This window comes from Carcharodon carcharias, chromosome 9 (assembly GCF_017639515.1).
Source record: "Carcharodon carcharias isolate sCarCar2 chromosome 9, sCarCar2.pri, whole genome shotgun sequence".
Lineage (NCBI taxonomy): Eukaryota > Metazoa > Chordata > Chondrichthyes > Lamniformes > Lamnidae > Carcharodon > Carcharodon carcharias.
In genome coordinates this window covers 12,317,697-12,345,386 of record NC_054475.1, presented here as the reverse complement: position 1 = coordinate 12,345,386, position 27,690 = coordinate 12,317,697, and the positions used below count along the sequence as shown (strand labels likewise).

The following is a 27,690-nucleotide window of genomic DNA, read 5'->3' as shown; positions in this document are numbered from 1 at the left end:
TATACTGAAGGGTTACTTTCTTCTTAAGAGGGGAATCTGTTGGGGAAGGAAACAGTTAACTCACAAGGAGTTCAGTTGTTAATTATCAGTTAAAAACTGAAGTATCCATTTGGATGTATAAAAGGAAAAACAGGTGAGGCAAGTTCTCTTTGAGGAGTTTTACACACCAAAAAATAAAACTTTGTTTGAAGAAGCCGGCCTAGGCCTTGGTCTTTATTACTAAACAGTTATTGGAACTTAACACCCTACTCCTCTTTCCTACTTCTCGCACATGCATGCACACAATAATCTTAGAAAAATATTCAGGATTGGCTGAATTTTGACAGACAATCGACCCTTGATGCAGGACTCAATAAGCCCATGGGGAAATCAGCTGCCACCTTAGGCTGATTCACAAAACATGCATGGAAGAACAAGAAGTTGACCCTTCGGACTAAGAAGCTGGTTTATGAGACTTCAGCATCTCCTGTGGCTGTGAGGCATGGACAACTTGCAGCTATCAAGAAAAGTACAACTTTCATCTTCAATGTTTGTGGCACATTCTCGGCATCTCATGGAAGGACAAAATCACGAATGTGATGGTCCTCCCGAAGGCAAATCTCCCAATATGCTAGCACAAGTAGAGGCAACTTCACTGGCTTGGGCAAAATGGAAGACAAGTTCTGTCATATTCTTCTGCATAGGGCACAGATTCAAAATAATTGACAAAAAGAGTAAAACTGATGTGAGCAAAAAAAAAATTCACCCAGAGGGTAGTTGGAGTTTGGAATGAACTTCCTGGGAAGGTGGTGGAGGCAGGTTCGATTGAGATATTCAAAAGGAAATTGGATTGCTATCTGAAAAGAGAGAAAGTGCAAGGTTATGGAGGAAGGCAGGGAGTCAATGCAGACTCAACAGGACACCCAAAGCTTTGCTTCAAGGGTGCTTGCAGATGTAACATGAAGGTCCTAAACATTTGATTTTTCACACGTGAGTAATACTAACCAATAACAGAGGGAAATGGCAATATTACCTGTGGGCTAGTGCTTGCCACCATGATGATCAGTGGCTACAACTTAATAGCAGATGACAAAACCCAAAAACAGCACCCCACAACAATGCCTGGCCACCACATTACAGCAGAACCTGCCTCTCACTGTCTCTTGAACCATCAGTAAAAATGCACCATGTGAAACAATTCCATCATCAATACATATTTTGCATGTCCATCATCTTGCATGGATGGAATGATGCTGAGGAAATGGGTGGGGTTCTGAATTCCATGTGATTACATCTGAATCTCAAAAAAATGAGACACTCCACTACAACATAACAGAATTGATAGGAATTCAGAATGACTAATTGGAGGGGAAAGGAGAGTTTTCTTGCCAAATACAAGCATGAAAGTTTCTGTCTCACTGCATCTTCATTAGGCTATTGGTCATTACTATATCTCATCTACAGAGCTACTGGACCTTGCCTTCAACTTTGTGATACAAATCCAATTAGGCAAATGAATCCATTCTGTTCAAATATTGTGCAGTCTACGTATAAAGAGACAAAGAGCAATTTGTGGTGATGGTGGAGATCCCTGGAAATTCTTCTTGGATCCCCAAAGGCAACGATGCAAACTCTAGGACTGATAACTGATATAATTAATCCCAGCTTGCTCTCATCAACCTTGTTTAACTTGAGATGTGATTTGACTAAGGAACTCAGCCAGCTGCCTTTTGAAGACCCTGGTGCATCCATGCTGCTTGTGTTTTGGAATTTATTCTGTAGGTAGATGATACTTTTGTAAAAAGAAGTGGTTCCTGGCATCTAACCTAGCTTTGCTTTCATGTTTATAAAAATGTCCCCATTCTGTCTATTCCTCCCTAGCTTAAATGACCAATCCACTCAATCAGAATCTGTTCCTTTCATTTTTTTTTTAAATCACAATCAATTCACCTCAGTATCGATTTTAAAAAAAAAATAAAGCAGCTCTTGAGGCTATCCTGATAAGCTAACAATCTTCAGAATATGCCTCATTCTGATTACCCTCTGTGGATCTTTTCCAGGACTCTAGCATTGTCCTGCCATGTGAGGAAACCAAAACTGAACATTGTACCCTAAACTTTGGTAGCACACTCATCTCTTGAGTTGTAAGATCTGGGCTCAAGTCCCACTCCAGGACTTGAGAATAACAATGAAGGCTGACAATGCAGTATCGAGGGTGTACTGTAATGTTGGAGGTGCTATCTTTTGAATGAGAAGTTAAACAAGGCACGGTCTTCCCTCTCAAGTAGACATAAAATATCCTGTGGTACTATTTCGATGAAGAACAAGGGAGGCCAATATTTATCCTTCAAACAGTTTTACTAAAACTGCTCATCCAACCATTAATACATTCCTGTTTGTGGAAGCTTGCTGCACACATTGGTTGTTGCATTTCCTGCATTGCAACAATGACTGCATTTCAGAAGTGCTTAATTGGCTGTAAAGCACTTTGTAACCTCCTGATGTCATGAAAATTGATACATAAACACAAGTCAGTCTTTTTTTCACAATGTAGTATAGGCTTGATGGACCAACTGGTCCTTTCTTGTCCATCATTTCTATGTTTACATGTTGCTTTACTTATTGTTGTAGGACTGTTTATAAAAATGCACACCTGCAAAAGGTTTGGCTCGCTTAGAACGAAGAAATATGGAATGCAGGTCTCATCTAATGTACTGTAAAGGCACCATCTACTGCTACTTTCTGGAAAGCATCCTTTACTACAATAGTAGTGGGAGTAGCTATAAGTTTAGAAATTCAATTATCCACAAAAATACCAACTCCTGTTATCCCATTTTTGGACTGATGCCAGATCTCAGCCCATGTATTACTTCTGATCAAGTGTATTTTGTAGTAAAGTAGATTTAAGGCACTGATCACACTAAATCTTGAGTTGGTGCCTTTCTAAAGATGCATTCTAAGAGCATGAGTAGATAATAAACATGCAATATAGTCTGGTCATAAAAACAAAAAAAACTGCGGATGCTGGAAATCCAAAAAAAACCAGAATTACCTGGAAAAACTCAGCAGGTCTGGCAGCATCGGCGGAGAAGAAAAGAGTTGACGTTTCGAGTCCTCATGACCCTTCGACAGAACTTGAGTGAATCCAAGAAAGGGGTGAAATATAAGCTGGTTTAAGGTGTGTTGGGGGGGGCGGTTTGGGTGGGGGGAGAGAGAGAAGTGGAGGGTGTTGGTGTGGTTGTAGGGACAAACAAGCAGTAATAGAAGCAGATCATCAAAAGATGTCACAAACAACAGAACAAAAGAACACATAGGTGTTAAAGTTGGTGATATTATCTAAACGAATGTGCTAATTAAGAATGGATGGTAGGGCACTCAAGGTATAGCTCTAGTGGGGGTGGGGGGAGCATAAAAGATTTAAAAATAATGGAAATAGGTTGGAAAAGAAAAATCTATATAATTTATTGGGAAAAAAAAGGAAGGGGGAAATAGAAAGGGGGTGGGGATGGGGGAGGGAGCTCAAGACCTAAAGTTGTTGAATTCAATATTCAGTCCGGAAGGCTGTAAAGTGCCTAGTCGGAAGATGAGGTGTTGTTCCTCCAGTTTGCGTTGGGCTTCACTGGAACAATGCAGCAAGCCAAGGACAGACATGTGGGCAAGAGAGCAGGGTGGAGTGTTAAAATGGCAAGCGACAGGGAGGTTTGGGTCATTCTTGCGGACAGACCGCAGGTGTTCTACAAAGCGGTCGCCCGGTTTACGTTTGGTCTCCAATGTAGAGGAGACCACACTGGGAGCAACGAATGCAGTAGACTCAGTTGGGGGAAATGCAAGTGAAATGCTGCTTCACTTGAAAGGAGTGTTTGGGCCCTTGGACGGTGAGGAGAGAGGAAGTGAAGCCACCCCTCCATCATTTTCACGTGGTGCATCTCTGACACTTCCCTTCCCTTCCTTGACCCCTCTGTCTCAATCTCCGGTGATAGACTGTCCACCAATATCCATTACAAACCTACCAACTCCCACAGCTACCTCGACTACAGCTCCTCACACCCTGCTTCTTGTAAGGACTCCATCCCATTCTCTCAGTTCCTTCGCCTCCGTCGCATCTGTTCCGATGATGCTACCTTCAAAAACAGTTCCTCTGACATATCCTCCTTCTTCCTTAACCGAGGTTTTCCACCCACGGTCGTTGACAGGGCCCTCAACCGTGTCCGGCCCATCTCCCGCACATCCGCCCTCACGCCTTCTCCTACCTCCCAGAAACATGATAGGGTCCCCCTTATCCTTACTTATCACCCCACCAGCCTCCGCATTCAAAGGATCATCCTCCGCCATTTCCGCCAACTCCAGCATGATGCCACCACCAAACACATCTTCCCTTCACCCCCCCCCGCCCCTATCGGCGTTCCGTAGGGATCGTTCCCTCCGGGACACCCTGGTCCACTCCTCCATCACCCCCTACTCCTCAACCCCCTCCTATGGCACCACCCCATGCCCACGCAAAAGATGCAACACCTGCCCCTTCACTTCCTCTCTCCTCACCGTCCAAGGGCCCAAACACTCCTTTCAAGTGAAGCAGCATTTCACTTGCATTTCCCCCAACTTAGTCTACTGCATTCGTTGCTCCCAATGTGGTTTCCTCTACATTGGACAGACCAAATGTAAACTGGGCGACCGCTTTGCAGAACACCTGCGGTCGGCAAGAATGACCCAAACCTCCCTGTCGCTTGCCATTTTAACACTCCACCCTGCTCTCTTGCCCACATGTCTGTCCTTGGCTTGCTGCATTGTTCCAGTGAAACCCAACGCAAACTGGAGGAACAACACCTCATCTTCCGACTAGGCACTTTACAGCCTTCCGGACTGAATATTGAATTCAACAACTTTAGGTCTTGAGCTCCCTCCTCCATTCCCACCCCCTTTCTGTTTCCCCCTTTTGTTTTTTTCCAATAAATTATATAGATTTTTCTTTTCCAACCTATTTTCATTATTTTTAAATATTTTTAAATCTTTTATGCTCCCCCCACCCCCACTAGAGCTATACCTTGAGTGCCCTACCATCCATTCTTAATTAGCACATTCGTTTAGATAATATCACCAACTTTAACACCTATGTGTTCTTTTGTTCTGTTGTTTGTGACAATTTTTGATGATCTGCTTCTATTACTGCTTGTTTGTCCCTACAAACACACCAACCCCCTCCACTTCTCTCTCTCTCTCTCTCTCTCTTCCCAAACCCCCCCCCCACCACCACCCAAACCCCCCCCAACCAAACACACCTTAAACCAGCTTATATTTCACCCCTTGGACTCACTCAAAGGGTCATGAGGACTCGAAACGTCAACTCTTATAGTCCGGTCACATGCTTTCAAAAACCAAAATACTTGCTACTGCTTATCTTTGCAAAACCTTCAGACTAAAGATGAAAAATTACTTCTTAAGTTTGGCAGACAACCTTATTTAAAGTATAGTAAATCAAGGTAGCTTGGTGACTGTTTTAAAGACTTGTGTTCCCTAAATAGTTTTAAAGCATCCAGTTAAATATTAAGCAATAGATGCAGTGTTTAAAGCAGTGTAATTAATTAGCATTGAGGGCTGATGTGACCAAGTGTTGATTGTCATAAATTTGCATTGATTTTTTTTTAAACTGTAGATCTAGCTGATGGTTGGGGAATAGACAATACTATAGCCAAAAGACAGCAAATTCATTGATTTAGAAACTGCCTCTCTCTTACCATCAGTAAGGGATAAAGTAAGATCCTGTCCACTACACCTTCCAATAAACATTAATGGCAGCCTAGAAGAACAGTATCCACTAACATCTCGTTCCACACATGTTCCATTCAATGTGTTTTATAGTGAACGTATCAACACACATTTTGAATTAATGGATGGGTATGGCTCTACATTGCTTTTCTGGATATGTTGACTTTGCTTAGAGCAGATCAATAACCGGTGGTGTACAGGCAAGGGAAGTGAAGTTGAGAGGAAACATTTACTGTGCATTCTTTAAAGTGATCTTCTAGGTTCCGTTATTTCCACCACTCTTTTGAGTATAGGTATAATAAAAACCATGCGAGTGTTGCTGTGATGGTGCACCCCTGTAGCAGATCCCAGTTATATCATAATACAACACTGATACAGAGATTTAAAAATATAGACAAAGGCCATGCAGAAAAACTTTACCAAACAAATGTGCCTTATACAATGCATGTTGTTGTTCTCCGCTTTTCCTGTTCCTGGCTTTTCACATGAGCGCACCTAACCAAGAGAGAGAAAAATCCCTCAAGTATTTCAATTACGCTTACAAAGGTCAGTGACTGTGGAGCCACAAAAATGGGAGCGGCTGCATATCTTGCTGCTGTGTAGACGGCATAATGAATAGGAGGAAGCCCTGGACTGAGCTTTCTTTGTTTTGTTTACTGGCACATGTGAACAATTTTTTAGGAAGTGCCAAACAGAAATGTGATGCTATAATGACAAGTTTAAAAAGAATAAAAAATAGTAAGCACTAATATATTCTGAATCTGAATATAGTGAGCTTGAGTTCCCAAGGAGAGGCACTCTGGGTACAGTTGCTCTAGGTTTACAGATTCCTCCCCCGAAAAGTTTTGATTTGTATCGCAATAGTAGAAGAGCAGAGCATTCCATGCCACACCTTCCCTGGTGAGCCTCTCAAGTTGAGCTTGGTTTTGTTCTCATCCAAACCTTTTAATCTTCCTTTCACCATGTCTGAGTGAAGGTCTTGCCACTCTGATCTATTACATTACAATTCACAGCAGCTTCCTGAAATTAGTAGTGTTCAGTTTTATTTTAAATTTGTGCTTTAATTTTTATTTGTGCAGAAAGGGAATTAAGTAGTCATAGAATGAGAGTTCAAGAAGGAAAGAGCCAAGAGAATCCAAGTGGGAATGAGAGTAAATGTGCATCTGGATCCAAGAAAAGCAAATTGGAGTATTTTCTTAATGAGAGACTATAAACTGTGAAGAAGAAGAAATAGGATTTGGGTGTCCATATGAACTGATCACTGAAATCTAGCACACGGGTACAAAACGCTAATGGAATGTTGACTTGTATCTCGAGATGGCAGTTGGATTGCAAAATTAAGAAAATTATGTTTCATTGAATAGAACCTTGATCAAACCCCCACCCCAGGGTACTGTGTTCAATTTTGGACACCAAACCTCACAAAAGACATATTAGCATCCTTGGAGGATACTCCAGGGCTTAAAGGTATAAAAGACCAGGTTGCAAAAACTTGCTTCATATTCTCTGAGTTTATATAGTTGAGGGATAATCTAATTGAGGTCCTCAAATGGTAGTGGGATTCAATAGGGTACCAACAGAGAAACTATTTCCTCTGATGTGGGAATCCAGCATAGTGTTAAAATTAGAGCTAAGCCATTTAGGAGTGAAATCAGGAAGCATGTTTTTTACCCAAAAGGGGCATAGTGGAAACCTGGAACTCCCTTTCCCTTCACACTCTTCCCCACTCTAAAACTCAATGATTGGTCAAGCAAAATTTTCAAAACTGAGATAGGTGATTTTTTGTTAGGTAAGAATATAGAGAGATTATAAGAACTAAGAGTATGCAATTCAGCCCCTCGAGCCTGCCCCGCCATTCATTGCGATCATGGCTGATCTCATTTCAGCCTTGACTCCGATTTCCTGTCCTCTCCCCATAACCTTCCAACCCATTACAAATTATAAGATATGGTTAATGGAAGCAAAATGGAGTTGAGGGAACAATTATCTAAGATGTAATTGAATGATGCATCAGCGCTGTATCACTAGGCTGAACGTTCCTATAGACTCAGATGTCTACAACACAAAAGGAGGCCATTTGGCTCATCATGTCCGCACTGGTCAACAAAGATCTGACTATACTAATCCCATTTTCCAGCGCTTGGCCCACAGCCCTGGAAGCTATAGCAATGTAAGTGAATATCTAAATACTTCTTAAATGTTATGAGAATTTCTGACTCAACCACCCTTTCAGGCAGTGAGTTCCAGACTCCCACCACCCTCTGGGTGAAACAATTTCTCCTCAACTTCCCTCTTAGCCTTCTACCTCTTACCTTAAGTCTATGCCCCCTGGTTATTGACCCCTCTACTAATGGAAAAAGTGCCTTCCTATCCACCCTATCTATGCCCCTCATAGTCTTATACACCTCTATCAAGACTCCTCTCAACCTTGGTTGCTCAAAGGAAAACAACTTCAGCCTATCCAACCTTTCCTCATAGCTTAGACCCTCCAGCCCAGGCAGCATCCTGGTAAATTTCCTCTGAACCCTCTCCAGTGCAATCACATCCTTCCTATAACGTGGTGACCAAAACTGCACGCAGTACTCCAGCCGTGACCTAACCCAGCATTTTATACGGTTACAGCATAACCTCCTTGTTCTTGTATCCTATGCATCTTCTAATAAAGGCAAGTATCCCATATGCCGCCTTAATCATCTTATCTACCTGCCCTGCTACCTTCAGGGATCTATGGATATGCACACCAAGGTCCCTCTGAGCTTCAGTATTTTCCAGGGTCCTATCTTCTTATCACAAAACAAAAACAGAATTACCTGGAAAAACTCAGCAGGTCTGGCAGCATCGGCGGAGAAGAACAAAGTTGATGTTTCGAGTCCTCATGACCCTTCAACAGAACTGAGTAAAAATAGGAGAGGGGTGAAATATAAGCTGGTTCATCCGCAGTTTTTTGTTTTTATTTTTGTTCCTATCTTCTTACGTTTTCCACCAATAGAAATTACTCGTCAAAAAGTTAGTTTGTTTCTAAGCTGGGTGTGGCACTCCAAAAACACCAATAAAAAGAAAATGATGAATTTCAGTGTAGTTGGGATAGATTTTGTGAAGACATTTTTGTTGATAAAACCCCAATTTGAAGGAAGTGACAAACTGAGTTTAATTCAATGCCATGCATATATTTTCAGCAAGGAATAATTCATACCTGCCTTTTTCTCTCTGGCTGCTGCAGATGAGTCATCTTCATTGCCAGGCAGATGTCAGTGTTTTAGCTGTACTGGAACAGTTTGGCTAGGGGTTGGGCTAATTCCAGAGCATGAGTCTTCAGTACTGTTACCAGAATGTTTTCAGGGCCCATTGCCTTTGCAGTATCCAGTGCCTTCAGCAGTTTCTTGATATCACGTGGAGTGAATCGAATTGGCTGAAGCCAGGCATCTGTGATGCTGTGGTCCTCAGGAGGAGGCCGAGATGGATCATCCACTTGGAACTTCTGGCTGAAGATGGTCGTAAATGCTTCAGTCTTGTCTTTTGCAATGACGTGCTGGGCCCCCTCGTCATTGAGGATGGGGATATCTGTGGAACCGCCTCCTCCTCCTGTTAGTTGTTTAACTGTCCACCACCATTCACGTCGCAGGACTGCAGAGCTTAGATCTGACCTGTTGATTGTGGGATCACTTAGCTCTGTTTATCGCATGCTGCTTCCACTGTTGTATCGCAGCCTATTGATTAATTTATTCAGTAACTCAATCTAAACAAAAACCTATATTGGACATCAAATTTTAAAAAAAGGAAATGCTTGGCATCAGGCTGCGTTCTTTAGTATTAAAAATCAGATAACTGTGAAATATGTTATCCTTGGATTAGCAGTTTATATTGAAGTGCGTCACTTTGAATAATAACTGAATGTAGCTGGAGAGAATAAGAAGGAATTAATGCTTTAAAATTCTGCAATGTTGGAATGAACCTGAAAATCCATTATAGAGAATGCATTCCTTGCCTAACCCAAATTCTTCTGCGCATGATCGCTTACTACCGAACATGAAAAATTAACTAATGGAAGTTAATGATTTGCAGTCTTTCTCAGTTTCATATTTCCTCTTGTCCCTTGTAGTTCTGTTAATTAGTTGGAATGAAAGCAGTGGCAGTAAAATTCATGTTTGTATGAGTCTTATTTGTAAATATAAAACAATATGCAGAATGCTCTTATCTTGTGAATGCTAAGACCCCTCTCCATACTTAATTTACTGTTTTACTATCGCAGGTATTATAGAGGACCCCTACAGACATTCAGTTCATGGTTCTATTCATAAGATCCAAAACTAAATTGGATATGTTTTGATAGCTGATAAAGGGTACTACCATATTTATAGTGTATTTTTAACTTGCTCTTTCTCTATTGCTTTTACCTTTAGAAGCTATGTGAGGGGACTTATAAAATAGTATAGATATCCTCTTGGCTATTTCTAAAATTTTTAAAACTGGACAAAGACCTTTTAAAATGGCTGAAGGTATTTCTGCTGTGACACGTGAACAAAAGGGACTACCATGGTAGTATCGCAGAAACTTGCACCTCATTGTCTCTTAAGAGACACCAATCCCTGTGGGATGCTGACCAAATTCAAAGAAAACTATACCAAGGGCAATTTGCATTTCATAAGCCAGGCTGATTAACTGGAGTCTGCTCATCACTAGGACAAAGGGCCTTACAACTTTCCTTTCAAGTCTTTAATGTTTGGAAAGTTTAACCATCCCAGGGACCTGGACAAGCGATACAATCACTTGTCAAAGACAATGTAGAGAGGTGGGAATCACGTGATGTGAATCCCTAGCTGGAGGAACCAGCCATAGTGCCTTGCTGTACTAAAAACTTAGTCTGCCTTTTTTACCATCTAACTAGCTTTATCATAGAAAAGGGGCTCTGCCCAGATGGAATACTTGGCCTCCATTGGCACAGTTTCTACTGGAACTTCTGTCCCATCACCTACAAGACTGATTGATTCATCTCTTATGTGCTTATCTCATTGTGTGAAGTCAACTTCACCGGAAAAGTGAATTATACAAAATCGGCTATTAGCCTGCCAAAGGACTACCTTATTGGACTTTGATGCTGGACTCTGGAACCCATGTGAAACACCATGTCTTTCCTCCGTGGTCTCTGAACTGTAAATCTTTTCTCTATCCCTCTTTTACTGTATGAATGCAAAGGGGGAAACGTTGCGACCCCACTCCCATGTTTGAATGTGTGCAAATAAGCTAACCCTTCGAGTTCATCCTATCTCGAGTTTGCTGTGGGGTTATTAATAGAAAATTGGATCAAAGCTGAGGGGTTGGGAAATACATCACCAGCTAATGAGGGGGAAGCAAATCAAAATACCTTTCTGTTTACAGGTGGTAAGAGGAGAAAGTGGTGTGGTTTAAATTAACCCCCCAACCCCCTCCTGCCCATAACAGAAATTGGGGGTCTGTGCAGGATCACCAATTTGAATTTGACCAGACTCCAAGCAGACACAAGCCAAATCTGAGATAAAAGAGCCAATTGGAAACTAAAAGGGAAAAACTTTGGTGGCTGGAATAAATTTTCAAACACTAACTTACCACAGCAAATTCCTTTTTCCTAACACTAAGAAAACGACAACCTTTTGATGCCCGTAAGTAGTTCCAGCAAGGAAATTTGAAGAGTGAAACTTTAGCGGTCCTTAGCACAGAGCAATTGAAAGCTGTAGCTAGGGAGGTGCAGTTAAAATTGCTTAGTAAAGTGAAGAGAAGTGAACAGTTCAGATTGTTGTTGTTAGAACATTACTGATACAGCAGTTGGACGTAGAGCCCATCCATGACTCCGAATCCCTTCCCCTAGCTATAATTGAGCTGGAAAAGCTCAGAATGCAGCTAGAATTTCAGGAGAGGGAAAGAGAAGTGCAGGAGAGGGAGAGAGCAAGGGAACAGGAGAAAGGGAAAGAGAATTCCAGCTTCAAAAATTGGAAATGGAGCTAGCAGGTGAAAGGTGGGGGGAGAGAGAGAGACCAAACAGCTGGAAGCTGTGCGGCAAAATCTCTCTGTACCCAGTAGTACCCCCCATCTCTCTGAACCAAAACCACTTTCTTGAGACCCTGCTAAACTCATTGCCAAATTTGAAGAGAGTGATGTGGAGTCTTTTTTTTCTACTGTTGAGAAAATAGCAGGACGGCTAAAATGGCCATCGAACATCTGGACATTTTTAATTCCAGGGCAACAGTCAGGGAGAGCCTAGGAAGTCTACTTCAAGCTGACTCCTGATGTGTCCTTGATTTATGAGCAGACCAAGGCTGTCATTCTAAGTGCGTAAGAGTTAGTCACTGAGGCATACCGCCAGCAATTCAAGAGCGCTCATGAGAAGCCCACACAAATCTACATCAAGTTTGAACAGCTGAAGCAAACTGCATTCCACCAATGCATAAGGTCCCAAAGAATCCCTCACACCTATGAGAGGTTGCATGAGTTGGTATTATTAGAGGAATTTAAAAATTGCTTACGCTGCAACCTGCGGACACGCTTGGAAGAGCAGAGAATCCTCAGAGCCTGGAATGCAGCTGTCACAGCAGACAGCTACAATCTCAACCAGAGGACTGGAAACTCAGGAAGACTCTTTCTAATGCCCATGCGAATGTTTTGTAAAGATATGCAGGATGATCTAGATAGGAAAGGCCCCCCACCCACTGAAGAAAACACAAATGAGCGTGTGTGAAGTCCTGTTGCGGCCACAAAGGAGAACCCCCAGAGACCAGTGTGTTGTTATTGCAATAAAATAGGCAATTCCAGATCTGAGTGTTGGAGATTGCAAGGGAAGCTCATAGGTCTAAAAGGGTTACATCTGAGCAGCTGCAATGGGTAGTGCAGCAGAGCAGACAGAGACTCTCACTATAGAAATTTAGCCTGCCTTTGGAGGACATGGCACTATGTGTGTCTGAGCGAGACAAACTCCCAGAGAGCTTCTGGAGTTTAGTCCTTTCAGGAACAGTGTCTCCCTACCCGTCCCAAAATGTGAGCAAGTCCTTTGCACTGCTCCAGGACGCAGGGGCCACTCAGTCCTTAAATGTTAGAGGGAAACCTAAACTAACCTACCCTCCCTTCACCGTCCCCCGCCCCCTGAAGGCCAAAGCTCTGATCAGTGGAGTGGGAGGAGGATCTGTGTTTGCACCCCTATACAAGGTCTACCCAAAGTGTGACCTCATTTCAGGCTGTGTCATGGCAGGAATCATCCCTGAACTACCAGTAGCAGGAATTGATTTCCTCCTTGGAAATGATTTGGCTGGCAGCAAGGTGTTGGCCGGCGAAAGAAATGAGGCCCACGTCAGCAAGCAGAAATCTGCAGGAGAGCAAAAATCTGGGGAAAGTTCAGAGGCCCAAAAGGGTTAAATAGCACCCATAAACATTGAATCTAAAATAGATTGTGTATTCCAGAAAAGTCCTAGAGCAGGGAAGGAGATAGTGAGGGAGAAAAACACTTTTTTTTCTGTTTATAGACAGGTGGTGAGAGGAGAAGTTAGTGCAGTTTAAATTAATCCCCCTCCTGTTTGTAACAGCTAGCATGTAAAACAAGAGATTTGGAAGAGTTGCCTCAAAGGTGATGTATGCGGCAGGAACACTCAATTGGACGGTAGATGACCACTCTGGCTGTAATTGCAAGTTTATTCCCCCACTGGGATCAGTATTCCAGGTGGTTATGAGCTCGAGTGAAAGCATTTGTTGCTGGCTGAAACTCACTATGAAGTGCAAATTTCTGGCTCATTAGCTTTCCTTCATAATTTACAGCCTTGTAATTGTGCCCACTGGAATTTATATGGATTTTATTTGTCCTGGAATATTTCTATGCTTTTAGTTTTTGGCTCATGCAAGAATGCATTTTTTTTTAAAATGCCATAATCTGATAAATTCAGCCAAAGCCCTGAATTATTTTCCATTATCAAATTCCAGTACCCTGCTATTTTATTTTAAAAAGCATTGCCTAAAGTTTTAGGATTTTTTCCACTTTATTTTCATCTCTCAATTATTTAGCAAGAATCCATAGTGCTGAGTCAAGGGTTCAAGCATATTCAACGTGTGTATAATGCTGGGAATTTTGGAACTGTTTGGATAAGGACATTGTGTAGAGACTAAACTGCTGTTCATTATCTTTTCAACATTAGGCATTAAACTGATATCTGTACTGAAGAGATACAGCTCTGCAGTGAAAATTACTCCATCTATATTGTGGGGCAGTTGCTATAGCACCAGGAACCACACCTAGATAACTTTGTGCATATGCTTTTCCTGTACAGAGTAAGTTTGAGTACTCAGCACACCTTGACCAAATAAGTTGGCAACAACTAACAGCAATTACTCACCTTGCCCTCTGGAGTGACGAATTTGTCAATGGGCATGATCTAACCCAGTTTCAACAAAGATTCCACCCAAAACTTCTATGTTCTCTTCTCCACAAGTTGCTGAATGTTTCCAGCGTTCTCTATTTCATGTTTAGATTTGTAGTATCTACAGTATTTTGCATTTTGTTCAATAAGTTAAAATCAATTATTTTCATGACCACCTCCAATGGGAAAGCTTATTAAACTTGCTACTGATAGTGTAGCTGCTATCAGCAGCAATAAATTATTAACCCCAAAAATTTCCAACTAATGGGAGAAGGTGAAGCAGCCAGATATAGTCATAAATAGTGAAGACAATAAACTTGTCTGTGCACATTTTTTGTTTTATGCTAATATCAAATCCACCCTACAACATAAAGGGTGCAAGTTTCAAGCAAGACTTCAGCTGGCAATGCAGATCCAGTGTTGCACAACATAAGCATATAGATGGTTATGACAGAATCCCGAGAAGATTGAAGCTATCATAATTAGCATTCTGTTGAACACCATTTTCATTTTTTTTTTTGGAGAGGAAGGGTTGGAATATGTGATACAGGTGCTTTCAGTGTTCTAGTGTTAATTCTAATCACAGCAAATAGTCAATGGGAAGCAGTGAGGAGGGTCAGCTACGAAAACTTTAGGTGATGAGGCCACATGAAGATGCAGAGATTGAAACTATTATTTCGGGGACAAATAATCAGTATGAAGCAGAATAAAACTGAAGCGTGGTGCAAGTCTGGACCCATTCAGCCCTGATTCAACTCCAATGATAATGATAAGGGTTGAGATAATATCTGCAATTATCATCATATTTTCCAACAAAATTCTTTCTTTCTTTCCATCTTTCAAATTGTCCTGCAAAATTCTTGGAAGTTATTTTATGCACATCCTCTGGAGTATTCGTGTAAAAATAAAAGCAGTTATCAATGATGCTGCTCTTTTAAAAGGAAAAACTATGTTGCCTAAAATATGATTTTTGAAGTTATTTGTGTCATACCCTACCTACCAAGCAGGCAGTGCAATGAAAAACCTTTACATTTCAGTAGCACTTTCTGGTTTGACATATTGAATATTTTATAACCAGCTGTTCTGGATACTGCTAGCTTTATTTATCTTATAACAACTATTTGTTTTTAATCTTGCCAGAAGGCACCACCTCTGCAGCAATCCTTATACATCACAAGCATCACCTTCCTAACCACTATCTGGGGCTGAACCAACTTAATGTCCTTTCATGTCCATCAGCTTCCAACTCAAAATTCACCCCATCTCTGAAGCAACTTACTTCTACCTTTAGGACATTTCCTGTCTGCACAGTATCTCAGTCTGCTTGACACCAAAATCTTTATGACATTGTCACCTCCAGAGCCAGCTGTTCCATTGTTCTCCAAACCAGTCTCCCATTCCTCTACTATCCATAATCTTCAGCTCACCCAAAATTCTAATACTCAGTCCAAGTCCTATTCACCTATCATCCTGTCTTTGGTAGTCTTCTTTGGCTCCCAGCCCCTAATACCTCACAATTATAATTCTGCTTCTTTTGTTTAAATCCTTCTTGGCCTTACCTCATCGAGCCTATACTCCTCCATCCCCCAGACTTTGTTCGGACTCCAGCTACTTGTTCATCACCATCCATTCCTCCTCTCCACTCCCCTCACTGGGAGCCATGCCTTCACCCAGCTGGGCCTCACCCTTATCAGTTTAGCCTTGGAAGGGATGTGTTGAGCAGTGGGCAGTGGTGACTGAGCATCTCTTGTGCCTTGATATATTGTGAGTAAAAGTATTAGCTCCAATTCATTATAACCTCTGTTTCTCTGCTTCAGCTACAAACTTGTTTTTCCCTTCCTCCTACTAGATGCACTAGCAAATAAGCTGGTATACACTTTGGTGGTAAACAGATGTATTTTACTCAGAACATACTCAGAAATGTTCCGACCTGCTTGTATTTCTAGCACACCCAGACAAATTATTTATTGGAAACTCAGATAAGTGATAGGAAATTTTAAAAAGTTGTGAGGAAATATTGCTGTTTAATGGTGCTCCATCGAAAACCCCAACAAACTGGTTTATAAATGGTCAAATTTACCTGAAAGCAGGAAAGTCTAGAATGTCAATGAATATTCTCTTCAAATTCCTATACTGTGTGTATCAATGCTGTACAATTATGCTTGCTTCTAAATCCTGATGTCTGATAGTGACTTTAACTGTACCTTAATTATGCTAAATATAATCTACATCTCACTTGCATACACTGAATACTTGCAGCCGAGGAACGAAACAAAAAGCAAAAATTTTTGAGAAATTCGGCAAATCTTTCACCAACCAAAGAGGCTAAAGTTTTGTTTGCATTTTTATTTTCTCTCTTGGATTCTTGATAGATAGCAAATATAAACAGTGCGCTCAAGCATAATATGACAACTGGTGCATTGTATCTCATACTGATCAATTTCTCATGAAAGGTCATCAACCTCTCTCTTCCCAGATACTGCATGACCTGCTCAGTATTTCCAACATTTTCTGCCATTATTTCATTGCAGCACACCCTTCTTCTAGAGTGGAGCAGTCAGTTCCAAATTAACTATAAAGTCACCAGCTTGGATAGATTTTGCTCTTGCTGATGGACTTAGCAGTTAAGAGTGGTGCTGTGCCAACAGGGCTACAAAGCAGGTGACAACTCATTAAGAATTATAGGGGAAAATGCTAGTGGCTGAACAAGCAGCCACCATTGCACTAGGAATAAATGGAAAGTAGTAGTCTCAGGTTAGAAGAACATGCAGCAAATTAAGGCAGGAAGAGATCATTAGAGACTGACATTTGAAAGCAATGACAAGGATTTTGAAATTGTGTACTGGGACTTAAGGAGTTTCAGGGGTACAGGATTAAAGAAACATGAGGTTCAATGCAGCTAAATCTAAAGATTAGAACCAAAGCAAGTAGAAGTTTGGGGGCAGTAGAAGTTTGGAACTCTCATCTGCAAACAGCATATGATGCTAGATCAATTGTAAATTTTAAATCTGAAATTGTTAGGCCTTTGTCATCCAAAGGTATTGAAGGATATGAGGCAAAGACAATTATTTGGAGTAGGGTCACAGATCAGTTAGGATCTCATTGGCAGAACAGGCTCAAGAGGCTAAATGGCCTACATTGTTCCTGTGTAAGATTATAGCCTGTCACGCTAAAGCAACTGAACCTTAAAAATGTGCAAAAATTTAGGTGTGGAAGTTGTGGAATGGGCTTTCTACAGGGCCAGTGGAGGCAGACAGTGTGAAAAAAATTGACACCTGGATAGATATTTATGGATTGGGATACACAGAGTTCCCCCCACTGGAAAGACTGCAGAGTCTTCTCTTGTTCCTGTGTTTTCCTATGTATTTTACTACTTTTTTCAATTAAAAAAAAAATTAATATCCTGATGGCAAATGTTCATTTTGAATAGCATTAAAGTCGGGATTAAACTAGCATTTTTTTTAAGTTCTAAATGTTCCCTGGGTTTGGTTACAGGCACAACACAGAGATCGTTTCATCCAAGAGCGCTATGGAAAATATGACATCAGTGACCCATTCCTTGCTCTACAGAGGGATTGTGAGTCGGTCAGAGATGGCAATCGTGGTGACAAGCAGCCTGTGTGCACCAACCCACTGTCAGTGCTCAAGGTAGTAATGACGCAGTGCAAGACAATGCAGGAACGAATGGTATCCCAGTTGGCTGCTGCAGAAAGCAGACACAGAAAGGTATTGTAAAATATTACATTGCATGTACCTCATGTTATGCATTAAGCTAATCTTGAGGAACTTACAGGGTTACACACAAAAAACCGGGGTGTGGGAGTCAGAGAGTCAGCACAACTAAAACCGGCTGAATAGCCTCCTTCTGTATTGTAACTTCTATGATTCTATGATTTCACATCCAATGTGAAAAACAGAAAGGCAGAGTATTATTTAAATGGTGATATATTGGGAAATGTGGATGTACAAAGGGATCTCGGTGTCCTTGTACACCAGTCAATGAAAGTAAACAGGCAGGTACAGCAAGCATTTAGGAAGGCAAATGGTATGTTGGCCTTCATCGCAAGGGGATTAGTGTTCAGAAGTGAGGATGTCTCACTACAGTTATACAGGGCCTTGGTGAGACCAGACCTGGAGTATTGCATGCAGTTTTGGTCTTCCTACCTAAGAAAGGATATACTTGCTATAGATTGCAGCGAAGGTTCATTAATCTGATGCTGGGGATGGCAGGACTGTCATATGAAGAGAGATTGGCTTGACTGGGCCTGTATTCACTAGAGTTTAGAAGAATGAGAGGGGATCTGATTGAAACGTATAAAATTCTAACAGGGCTAGACAGACTAGATGTAGGGAGGATGTTTCCCCTGGTTGGGGAGTCTAGAACCAGGGGCCACAGTCTCAAGATATGGGGCAGGCCATTTAGGACTGAGATGAGGAAAAATTTATTCACTCAGGATGGCCAACCTGTGGAATTCTCTACCACAAAAGGTTGTGGAGGCCGGGTCACTGAGTATATTCAAGAAAGAAATTGATAAATTTTTGGATATTAGGGGCATCAAGGGGTATGGAGAGAAAGCAGGAATATAGCGTTGAGATAGAGGATCAGCCATGATCATTTTGAATGGTGGAGCAGGCTTGAGGGGCCGAATGGCCTACTCTTGCTCCTAGCTTCTTTGTTTCTATGTATTGGAATTCTGTTTCTAGTACTAAACCTGACATTAGATCAAATGTAAGTGCAAATTAACAAAAGACATTTACTAATGGAACAGTACTTAAGTATTTTGCTTTAGAATTGAAAGTCTCCTCAGTTGTGATTTCCTCTCCTTATGTTGTCTTGGCCTGTTCCTCTGTCATAAGCCATGAGGCAAGCAAGTAACCTGTTCCCAGTCGTCTTATACAGGTTTACCATTACCATTAAGGATGGGAAGAAAACTAAGCAGAATATGTCACCTTTGAAATTTCTGCCAACTCTTTCTCTTCTTTCTGTCTAATGATTTTCTCATACTCAGGATGCCATTTTTGGGAAACTTAGGAAGTGAAAATTACACTCTGCACCCTTTTGTAGATTTGATTTTAATTCAGTGGCCTAGTTTTTGCACTTTTGGAGAACAGGACAGGTCACTCATTTTTCAAAAATGTCGCCAAGACATTTTTTTTATTTAATTCCAGTCACCAACTCTGAACTGGCAAATGTTAGCTGCAGTTGGCGCTCTCATCCTTACTGCAAGAAGTAGATCCATAACAATGTTGTTCTGTGATTTCTAAAGATAAAGGCTGAGCAATTTTAGCAATGTCAGTGCAGAGCTGGCACATGGACACGGGTCTGACGATACCAACTGAAAAATTGCCATTGTGGCATTTCTAAAGATTAAGCCTGTTGCAATTTTTTTTCACCCTTCCTTTGAAAGTGCCCCGTTATGATCCGTTTAGGGACTGTTAACATTTCTCCTTGGCTCCAGCTATTGTCAGAGGTGTAACTTTCATTTACCATCTCTTGAATGGATTCCTCAGAGATGCCACAGGAGTTCACCAAGGTTCCTTAGACAACACCTTCCAAACCCATGACCACTAACATCACCTAGAAGGACAAGGACAGCAGATAGATGGGAACACCACCACCTGGAAGTTCCCCTCCAAGTCACTCACCATGCTGATTTGGAAGTATATTGCCATTCCTTCACTGTCACTGGGTCAAAATCCTAGAACTCCCTCCCTAACAGCACTGTGGATGTACCTACACCACATGGACTGCAGTGGTTCAAGAAGGCAGCTCAGCACCGCCTTCTCAAGGGCAGTTAGGGATGAGAAATAACGCTGACCCAGCCAGCGAAGCCCACATCCCGTGAATGAATTTTTTAAAAAGTCCCTTGTTCTAGTTACATTTTCAGTACTTCTAAGCTAATCAGCTGGTTGCTCTCTTTGTCACAAAACATTGAGAGGTCCACAATAGATTCTTCCACTAGAATCAAACTAGACAATCTTCCAGTTCACAAAATTCAAACTGAGACTAAGCCGCACCTACATTCCACACAGTGAATGATGAAGTTAGCTTTTCCTCTGCTTACGGTGCAGGCCAAGCTAACTATCATTTACGTCGGTCATAGTGCAACCGCACCAGGTCCAACTTGCAACTACTGAGCTTGGATGGTCTGCGTTCCTTTGTATAGCCTTTCAGTCTGGCTGGAAGTTTTGGTTTCCAATCCTCAGGTTCAGTTTTTGTTTCTTCAGAAGCAGGGAGGGTCACTCCCCATTGCATGTTTCCCTTTTTTCTTTTTCCATTCCATTTTCTGTTTTCAGTTAGGTCATGCATTGTTTAAGTTCCTGCACCTGCTGGTTATAGTTCTTATGTCTTCTATTCTGACCTTTTTAAGTGTTTATATTGCCTTTACCCCATTTCCTACAGTTAAAACATTAATTTGAAAACTGCAAGTTTTATATTCTAAAGCACATGAGCTAGAGCATGGATTTTCATCCTTGAGGCGGGTAGCAGGAGTCAGGGAAGTTCCCAGATTGGCCTGCCTGCCTTGAGAGAAAGTGTTCACAAAGGCGGGATCTTTATTGCCTAGGGCGGGTACAGGCTGGAATTGGGCCAGTTGACCCAGGGAAAAGTTTGATGCAACCACGGGCTGCCGCGTGCAAAGGCAGGCTGTTTGAAAGGCTCAAAACAAAAACAGAATTACCTTGAAAAACTCAGCAGGTCTGGCAGCATCGGCAGAGAAGAAAAGAGTTGATGTTTCGAGTCCTCATGACCCTTCAACAGAACTGAGTAATATTAGGAGAGGGGTGAAATATAAGCTGGTTTAAGGTGGGGGTGTGGGGGGAGAGAAGTGGGGGTGGGGGGGGTGGTGGGGTGTGGTTGTAGGGACAAGCAAGCAGTGATAGGAGCAGATAGCCTTGTTCATCTTCATTGCTTTCCATTTCTCTCCTGGTGTTTGACATGGTGTTTACTATAATACCACCTTCAACACCTCTTTGTTCTTTTGTCTGTGACATCTTTTGATTATCTGCTCCTATCACTGCCTGCTTGTCCCTACAACAACACACCACCGCCCCCCCCCACCCCCTCCACTTCTCTCCCCCCACCCCCCGACCTTAAACCAGCTTATATTTTACCTCTCTCCTAATACTCAGTTCTGTTGAAGGGTCATGACACGAAACGTCAACTTTTTTCTTCTCCGTCGATGCTGCCAGACCTGGTGAGTTTTTCCAGGTAATTCTGTTTTTGTTTTGGATTTCCAGCATCCGCAGTTTTTTGTTTTTAACTATATATTTGAAAGGCTCGCCTGGATGCAGTGGGACCTTGGCCCCCCAGCCCTCACCTTCCAAACACGCCATATGCCCCATCCATGTCACATCATGCCCCCACGCGCCGCTATGGCCCCTCATGCTCCCTTTTCCAAGTTCTGCCCTTCCGCACACACACCAAGCATAGATAATGAGGCATGACTGCGAGCCCAGATAGCCATTGTGCTTATTGAAACAGCTGCATCCTAGAGCTCAGGATCTCTGGTCTCTATGGTCGATTTCATAATGTTTATTTACACAAAGTTAAGTGGTTCAAGGGTTTGTGGTTTTTGTTATTGATACTTTAAAAGGTCTGGATGATTGACACTTATTGGCTGGTAGTGAAATGACTTTTTTCAACAAGGGAGAAAGTTATAAATGATTTACTTTAAAGCTTTTTTTTAAACACATCTTACTGACACTATAGGGTTCGTTGGTTCAATACAGTGTATAATGTGTCAATGGGCATGGAAGTGCCATAGCTTGGATGAGGTCATGAGAGGCCATGTCGGATGGATTGTAGGGCTGGGCTTGGCAATAGGGGCTATGGGGAGTGGGTGGGAGGGCAGAACTTTGCATGGGAGGCATGAGGAGGACCTTTTGAACTTACCTTTGAAAAGCCTCATGCTCTGAGGAGCTGTGAACCACGACTCTTTATAAACCTGGCCTGACTCCACGAAAATTGCAAAGGAGTAGGATATATCTATCTCTGCAATGGAGCCGGCCGGGTCAGGAGAGCCAGATACAGGCTTTTGACAGGAACCAGCCCGCGCTCTTTAAAGGCACTCCGGAAAATCAGACAGCCAGGGAATGGGGTTGGGAATCCCAGAATCAGGACCTGCCCGCCATTTTTAAAGGACTCCCAAATTGTCGTGACTGAAAATCCAGGCCTAGATATTTGTAACACCCTCTCCACAGTCCCAAATATCCATGGAAGGGCCTGGCTGCTGGGTCTATGACACTGGAGTATTAGAATCAGCAAAGTCACATGTTTGAATTCTCCATTGTACAAAAGAAACAATTAACATGTGTTGATGTCTTCCACGATCTCGGGACATCCCAAAGCAATTCACAGCAATTAAGTACTTTTGAACGGTGGTCATTGCTGTAATGTAGAGAAAGGAAACAGTGAATTTACCAGGAGCAAGGGTTTTACGAACAACAGGGAGATTTCATTTTAATTTTGTTTGTTAAGGGATAAATATTATAAGCTGGTCATTCTCACATTGGCAGGCTGTGACTAGTGGGGTACTGCAGGGGTCAGTACTTGGATTCTAGTTGTTCACAATATATATTAATGATTTGGATTTGGGGACCAAATGTAATATTTCCAAGTTCGCAGGTGACACAAAACTAGGTGAGAATGTGTGTTGTGAAGAAGATGCAAAGCGGCTTCAAGGGGATTTGGACAGATTTAGCGGGCAAGACCATGGTAGATGGAGTATTATATGGAAAATGAGAGGTTATCCACTTTGGTAGGAGGAACAGATGGGCAGAGTATTCCTTAAAATGGTAAAAGATTAGAAACTGTGGATGTACAAAAGATCCTGGTTGCCCTTTTCAATAAGTCACTGAAGGCTAACATGCATGTTCTGCAGGCCATTAGGAAGACTAATGGCATGTTGGCCTTTATCACAAGGCGGTTTGAGTACAGGAGTAGCAAAGTCTTGCTGCAGTAGTATAGAACCTTGGTTAGACCACACCTGGAATACTGTGCATTTTTGGTCCCCTTACCTTAGGAAGGATATTATTGTTATAGAGGGAGTGCAACAAAGGTTCACCAGACTTGATCCTGGGATAGCAGGACTGTCCCATAAAGAGAGATTGGGGAAACTGGGCCTGTATTCTCTAGAGTTTGAAGAATGAGAGGTGGTCGCATTGAAACCTACAAAATACTTAAAGGGATAGACAGGGTAGATGCAGGTAAGATGGTTCCCCTGGTTGGGGAGTCTAGAACCAGGGAACACAATTTTAAAATAAGGGGGAATCCACTTAGGACTGAAATGAGGAGGAACTTTTTCACTCAAGAAGGTTGTGAACCTTTGGAATCCTCGACCCCAGAGGGCTGTGGAATTTCAGTCATTGAATATGTTTAAAGTAGAAACAAAAACAGAATTACCTGGAAAAACTCAGCAGGTCTGGCAGCATCGGCGGAGAAGAAAAGAGTTGACGTTTCGAATCCTCATGACACTTCGACAGAACTTGAATTCGAGTCCAAGAAAGAGTTGAAATATAAGCTGGTTTAAGGTGTGTGGGGGGGGCGGAGAGAGAGAGAGAAGTGGAGGGGGGTGGGTGTGGTTGTAGGGACAAACAAGCAGTGATAGAAGCAGATCATCAAAAGATGTCAACAACAGTAGAACAAAAGAACACATAGGTGTTAAAGTTGGTGATATTATCTAAACGAATGTGCTAATTAAGAATGGATAGTAGGGCACTCAAGGTATAGCTCTAGTGGGGGTGGGGAGAGCATAAAAGATTTTAAGATATTTAAAAATAATGGAAATAGGTGGGAAAAGAAAAATCTATATAATTTATTGGGGAAAAAAGGAAGGGGGAAACAGAAAGTTAGTCTACTGCATTCGTTGCTCCCAATGTGGTCTCCTCTACATTGGACAGACCAAACGTAAACCGGGCGACCGGTTTGCAGAACACCTGTGGTCTGTCCGCAAGAATGACCCAAACCTCCCTGTCGCTTGCCATTTTAACACTCCACCCTGCTCTCTTGCCCACATGTCTGTCCTTGGCTTGCTGCATTGTTCCACTGAAGCCCAACGCAAACTGAAGGAACAACACCTCATCTTCCGACTAGGCACTTTACAGCCTTCCGGACTGAATATTGAATTCAACAACTTTAGGTCGTGAGCTCCCTCCCCCATCCCCACCCCCTTTCTGTTTCCCCCTTCCTTTTTTTTCCCAATAAATTATATAGATTTTTCTTTTCCCACCTATTTCCATTATTTTTAAATATCTTAAAATCTTTTATGCTCTCCCCACCCCCACTAGAGCTATACCTTGAGTGCCCTACTATCCATTCTTAATTAGCACATTCGTTTAGATAATATCACCAACTTTAACACCTATGTGTTCTTTTGTTCTATTGTTGTTGACATCTTTTGATGATCTGCTTCTATCACTGCTTGTTTGTCCCTACAACCACACCCCCCCTCCACTTCTCTCTCTCTCTCTCTCTCTCTCTCCGCCCCCCCCCCCCCCCCCCCCCCCCCCCCCCCACCCCCACGCACCTTAAACCAGCTTATATTTCAATTTTTTCTTGGACTCGAACTCAAGTTCTGTCGAAGGGTCATGAGGACTCGAAACGTCAACTCTTATCTTCTCCGCCGATGCTGCCAGACCTGCTGAGTTTCTCCAGGTAATTCTGTTTTTGTTTTGGATTTCCAGCATCCGCAGTTTTTTTGTTTTTATCTCTATGTTTAAAGTAGAGATTGACTGACAGATTTCTAAATGGCAATGGCGTAAAGGATATGGGGATAGTGTGGGGGGAAAAAGACATTGAAGTGAATGATCATATTGAATGGTGCAGCAGTCTCGATGACCTGAATGGCCGCCTCCTACTCCTGCTTCTGTGTTCCTAAAACTTCCCTGTCTTCTGTGTAATTCAGAGTCATCTGTGTACCTCGTCAAGTGTATCCATGAATTTCGTTTGACTGCATCTTGATTGCCTCAGCTATATAAATATAATTAAATCAATCTAACTTTACAGTTCCCTACATACTGGTTTTTGTAGATGGCCTCCTTGCAGTAACAGTTCATGAATTTATAGTAATTGTAAAGTTCAAGTGAAGAGACAAAATTACATGCATTGGTTGCAGTAGAAAATTCCACTACTTTTATGGCTGTTCGACCATAAATTATATAGATGATATATTCACTGTAAATAATATAAGCTAAAAGATCACATCATTTACTGCAAAATGCTGACTAAGTGAAGATCTCAATTATGGAATGTGAATTAATCCCAAAGGACTGCACTAAATGCATACTCCTACATGTTTAATCAGGCATTTAGTTATCTGAGAATCAAGCTATTGCCAATGCTAATGAGGTGAAGTATATCTCCATATAGACTTCTCACTAAAGTTTAAATACCTGCAGTCATTGTGATTCAGAATGCATCATTATGGGCGAATGGTTATCAAATGCTCTTAATTAGCCTAGTAAAGATACGTGTTCTACATTTATTACTTTTGCAGGCCATAGTCAGGATTTCCAAGACATCTGTTTAGCCTTGGGCTAAAGAAATCAAAGGATCTACAGTTGAGGCACCTACTGTTACATAAGATCTCCCCTACCTCCACAAAAAGCTTATAAACTCCAAAGTCAAACATGGGAGCATGACTGCTATTTGGTCCTCGACCCTGTTCTATCATTCAGTTAAATCACAGCCGATCTGTACCTTAACTCCACTTACCTGCATTAGTTCTGTAATCTTTAAATACCCTTGCCTAACAAAAATCTATTAGTCCCCATTTTGAAATTTTCGATTGACCTTTGCAGCCTTTTGGGGATGGTGTTTTGGGCGAGGGGTTTGGTGGGGTGGGGGGCGTTAGTTCCATATTTCTACTATCATTTGTGTGAAGAAGTGCTTCCTAAGATCAGCCCTGGACACCTAGTTTTAATTTGAAGGGTACATTCCCTTGTTCTGGAGACCCCCACCAAACACCTTAATCTTCTATATTCAAGGAATACAAGCCTATTCTAACCAACCTGTCCACATTGTTGACAGCATCTTCCAAACCTGCAATCTCTACCATCTGGCAGGGCAGCTGCTGCATAGAAACACCACCACTTGCAAGTTCCCCTTGACCGTCCTGACTTGGAAATATATCATTGTTCCTTCATTGTCATTGGGTTAAAATCCTGGAACTCACTACCTAACCACTGTGGGTGCACCTACAGCACATAGACTGCAGCAGTTTAAGAAGGCAGTTCACCATCAGCTTCTCGAGGGCAATTAGGGATGGCCTTGCCAAGATGCCAATATCCCATGAACGCAAAAACAAAGTTTTTAGCCCAGTTATCATTCTGGTGAATTTGTGCTGCATCTTTCCTGAAGGTGCGGAACTAATCACTGTACTGTAATTGGAGTCCATCTAGTGTTTTATATAACTATGACAAAACTTTCACCCTTTTGTATTCTAGCCACATTGAGAAAAAAGCCTTCATTCCATTTGCCTGTGCAGTTATTTTTTGTACCTGTCCACTAGTTTTAGTGACTTCTGTACTTGGACCCCTAAATTTCTCTGCCCCTCCACAGTTCCTAACTTCTCACCATTTACAAAATTCTGTGATCTGTCTTTCTTGGATGACCTCCCTGTCAACAACTGGCTGAGCATTAACTTATTTTTTTCACACGACTTAATTTTCACAATCCTCTTGATTCTATCCAAGTATTAACTATTCTGAAACCAAAAGAAAATCAGGCAGCCTGTTCCTAGACTGATGCCCAGACTATTGGACCATCTTTGAGGATGTTCACGGGAGGCGAGTTGTATGAATCCGGTTTTCTTGGTTTCATCCTCTCCTTTGTGGTGATGTATTTGGCTTATACTCGGATCTTCCACTGATGTATTTTAGGTTGTGTTCTCACTGTGACAGATCTTTGACAGAACCTTTTATTCTTCACCGCCCCCACCCCAACCCATATAAGAATTGTAGATGACCATTGCCGCTCATAATTGGTTTTATTATGGAAACATTTCTGAAAGCTTAAATACTAGACTTGACTTAAATTTAACCTAGTATTATCTGACATTTATCAGCTGATTGGGTGTATTCTAAGAATGTAATAAGGCACTAATGATATGTATTCTGAACTATATATTCCCCTTAAAAACTATTTGATGTCGGAATTTGCATAGAATGAACATTGAGCACAGCTCCTGAATGCTTATACAAGAGTTCATACGTACATTTTATAATGCCATAACCCAATGTGACAAATGGTTAAATTGAATATTTTGCTTACATTTTGATTGTAATTTTTATTTTTAACTTTTTGGATGAGCGGAGAGGTTGCAATCTCTAACTCAGCTGGGTAGTATAAGTCCATTGCCTAGGTCACTGCTCCACAGCTGTGGAATAGCTTGTGACCAGAATAGCCTAGCTGAAATCTGCTAGCTCCACCAACATTGAAAACAGCAGTACTAATAGGGAGAAGGAATATTACTTGAGTGGAAATTAGTATTTTTTATCTTCCATTTTTAGTTCATTGTAAACTTGTAGTACAAGCAACTGCCAACAAGAGTAGTTACAGAACTCGGCTCCTTTTGAG

General features: G+C 41.8%; 1 protein-coding gene across 5 annotated transcripts in view; it reads left to right on the top strand.

Moving 5' to 3' along the window:
- Window positions 1–27,690, top strand: part of cttnbp2nlb (CTTNBP2 N-terminal like b) — a 62,630-nt gene that overhangs the window by 27,381 nt on the left and 7,559 nt on the right. For 3 of the 5 annotated variants that reach the window (XM_041196331.1, XM_041196330.1, XM_041196333.1), the window contains one exon: window positions 17,610–17,840. In XM_041196331.1, coding sequence (XP_041052265.1) covers window positions 17,610–17,840 — 231 coding nt within the window. Of the gene's footprint in view, window positions 1–13,892; window positions 14,026–17,609; window positions 17,841–27,690 lie in introns of those variants that run through there. The other 2 variants (XM_041196332.1, XM_041196334.1) reach the window with 2 other exon arrangements.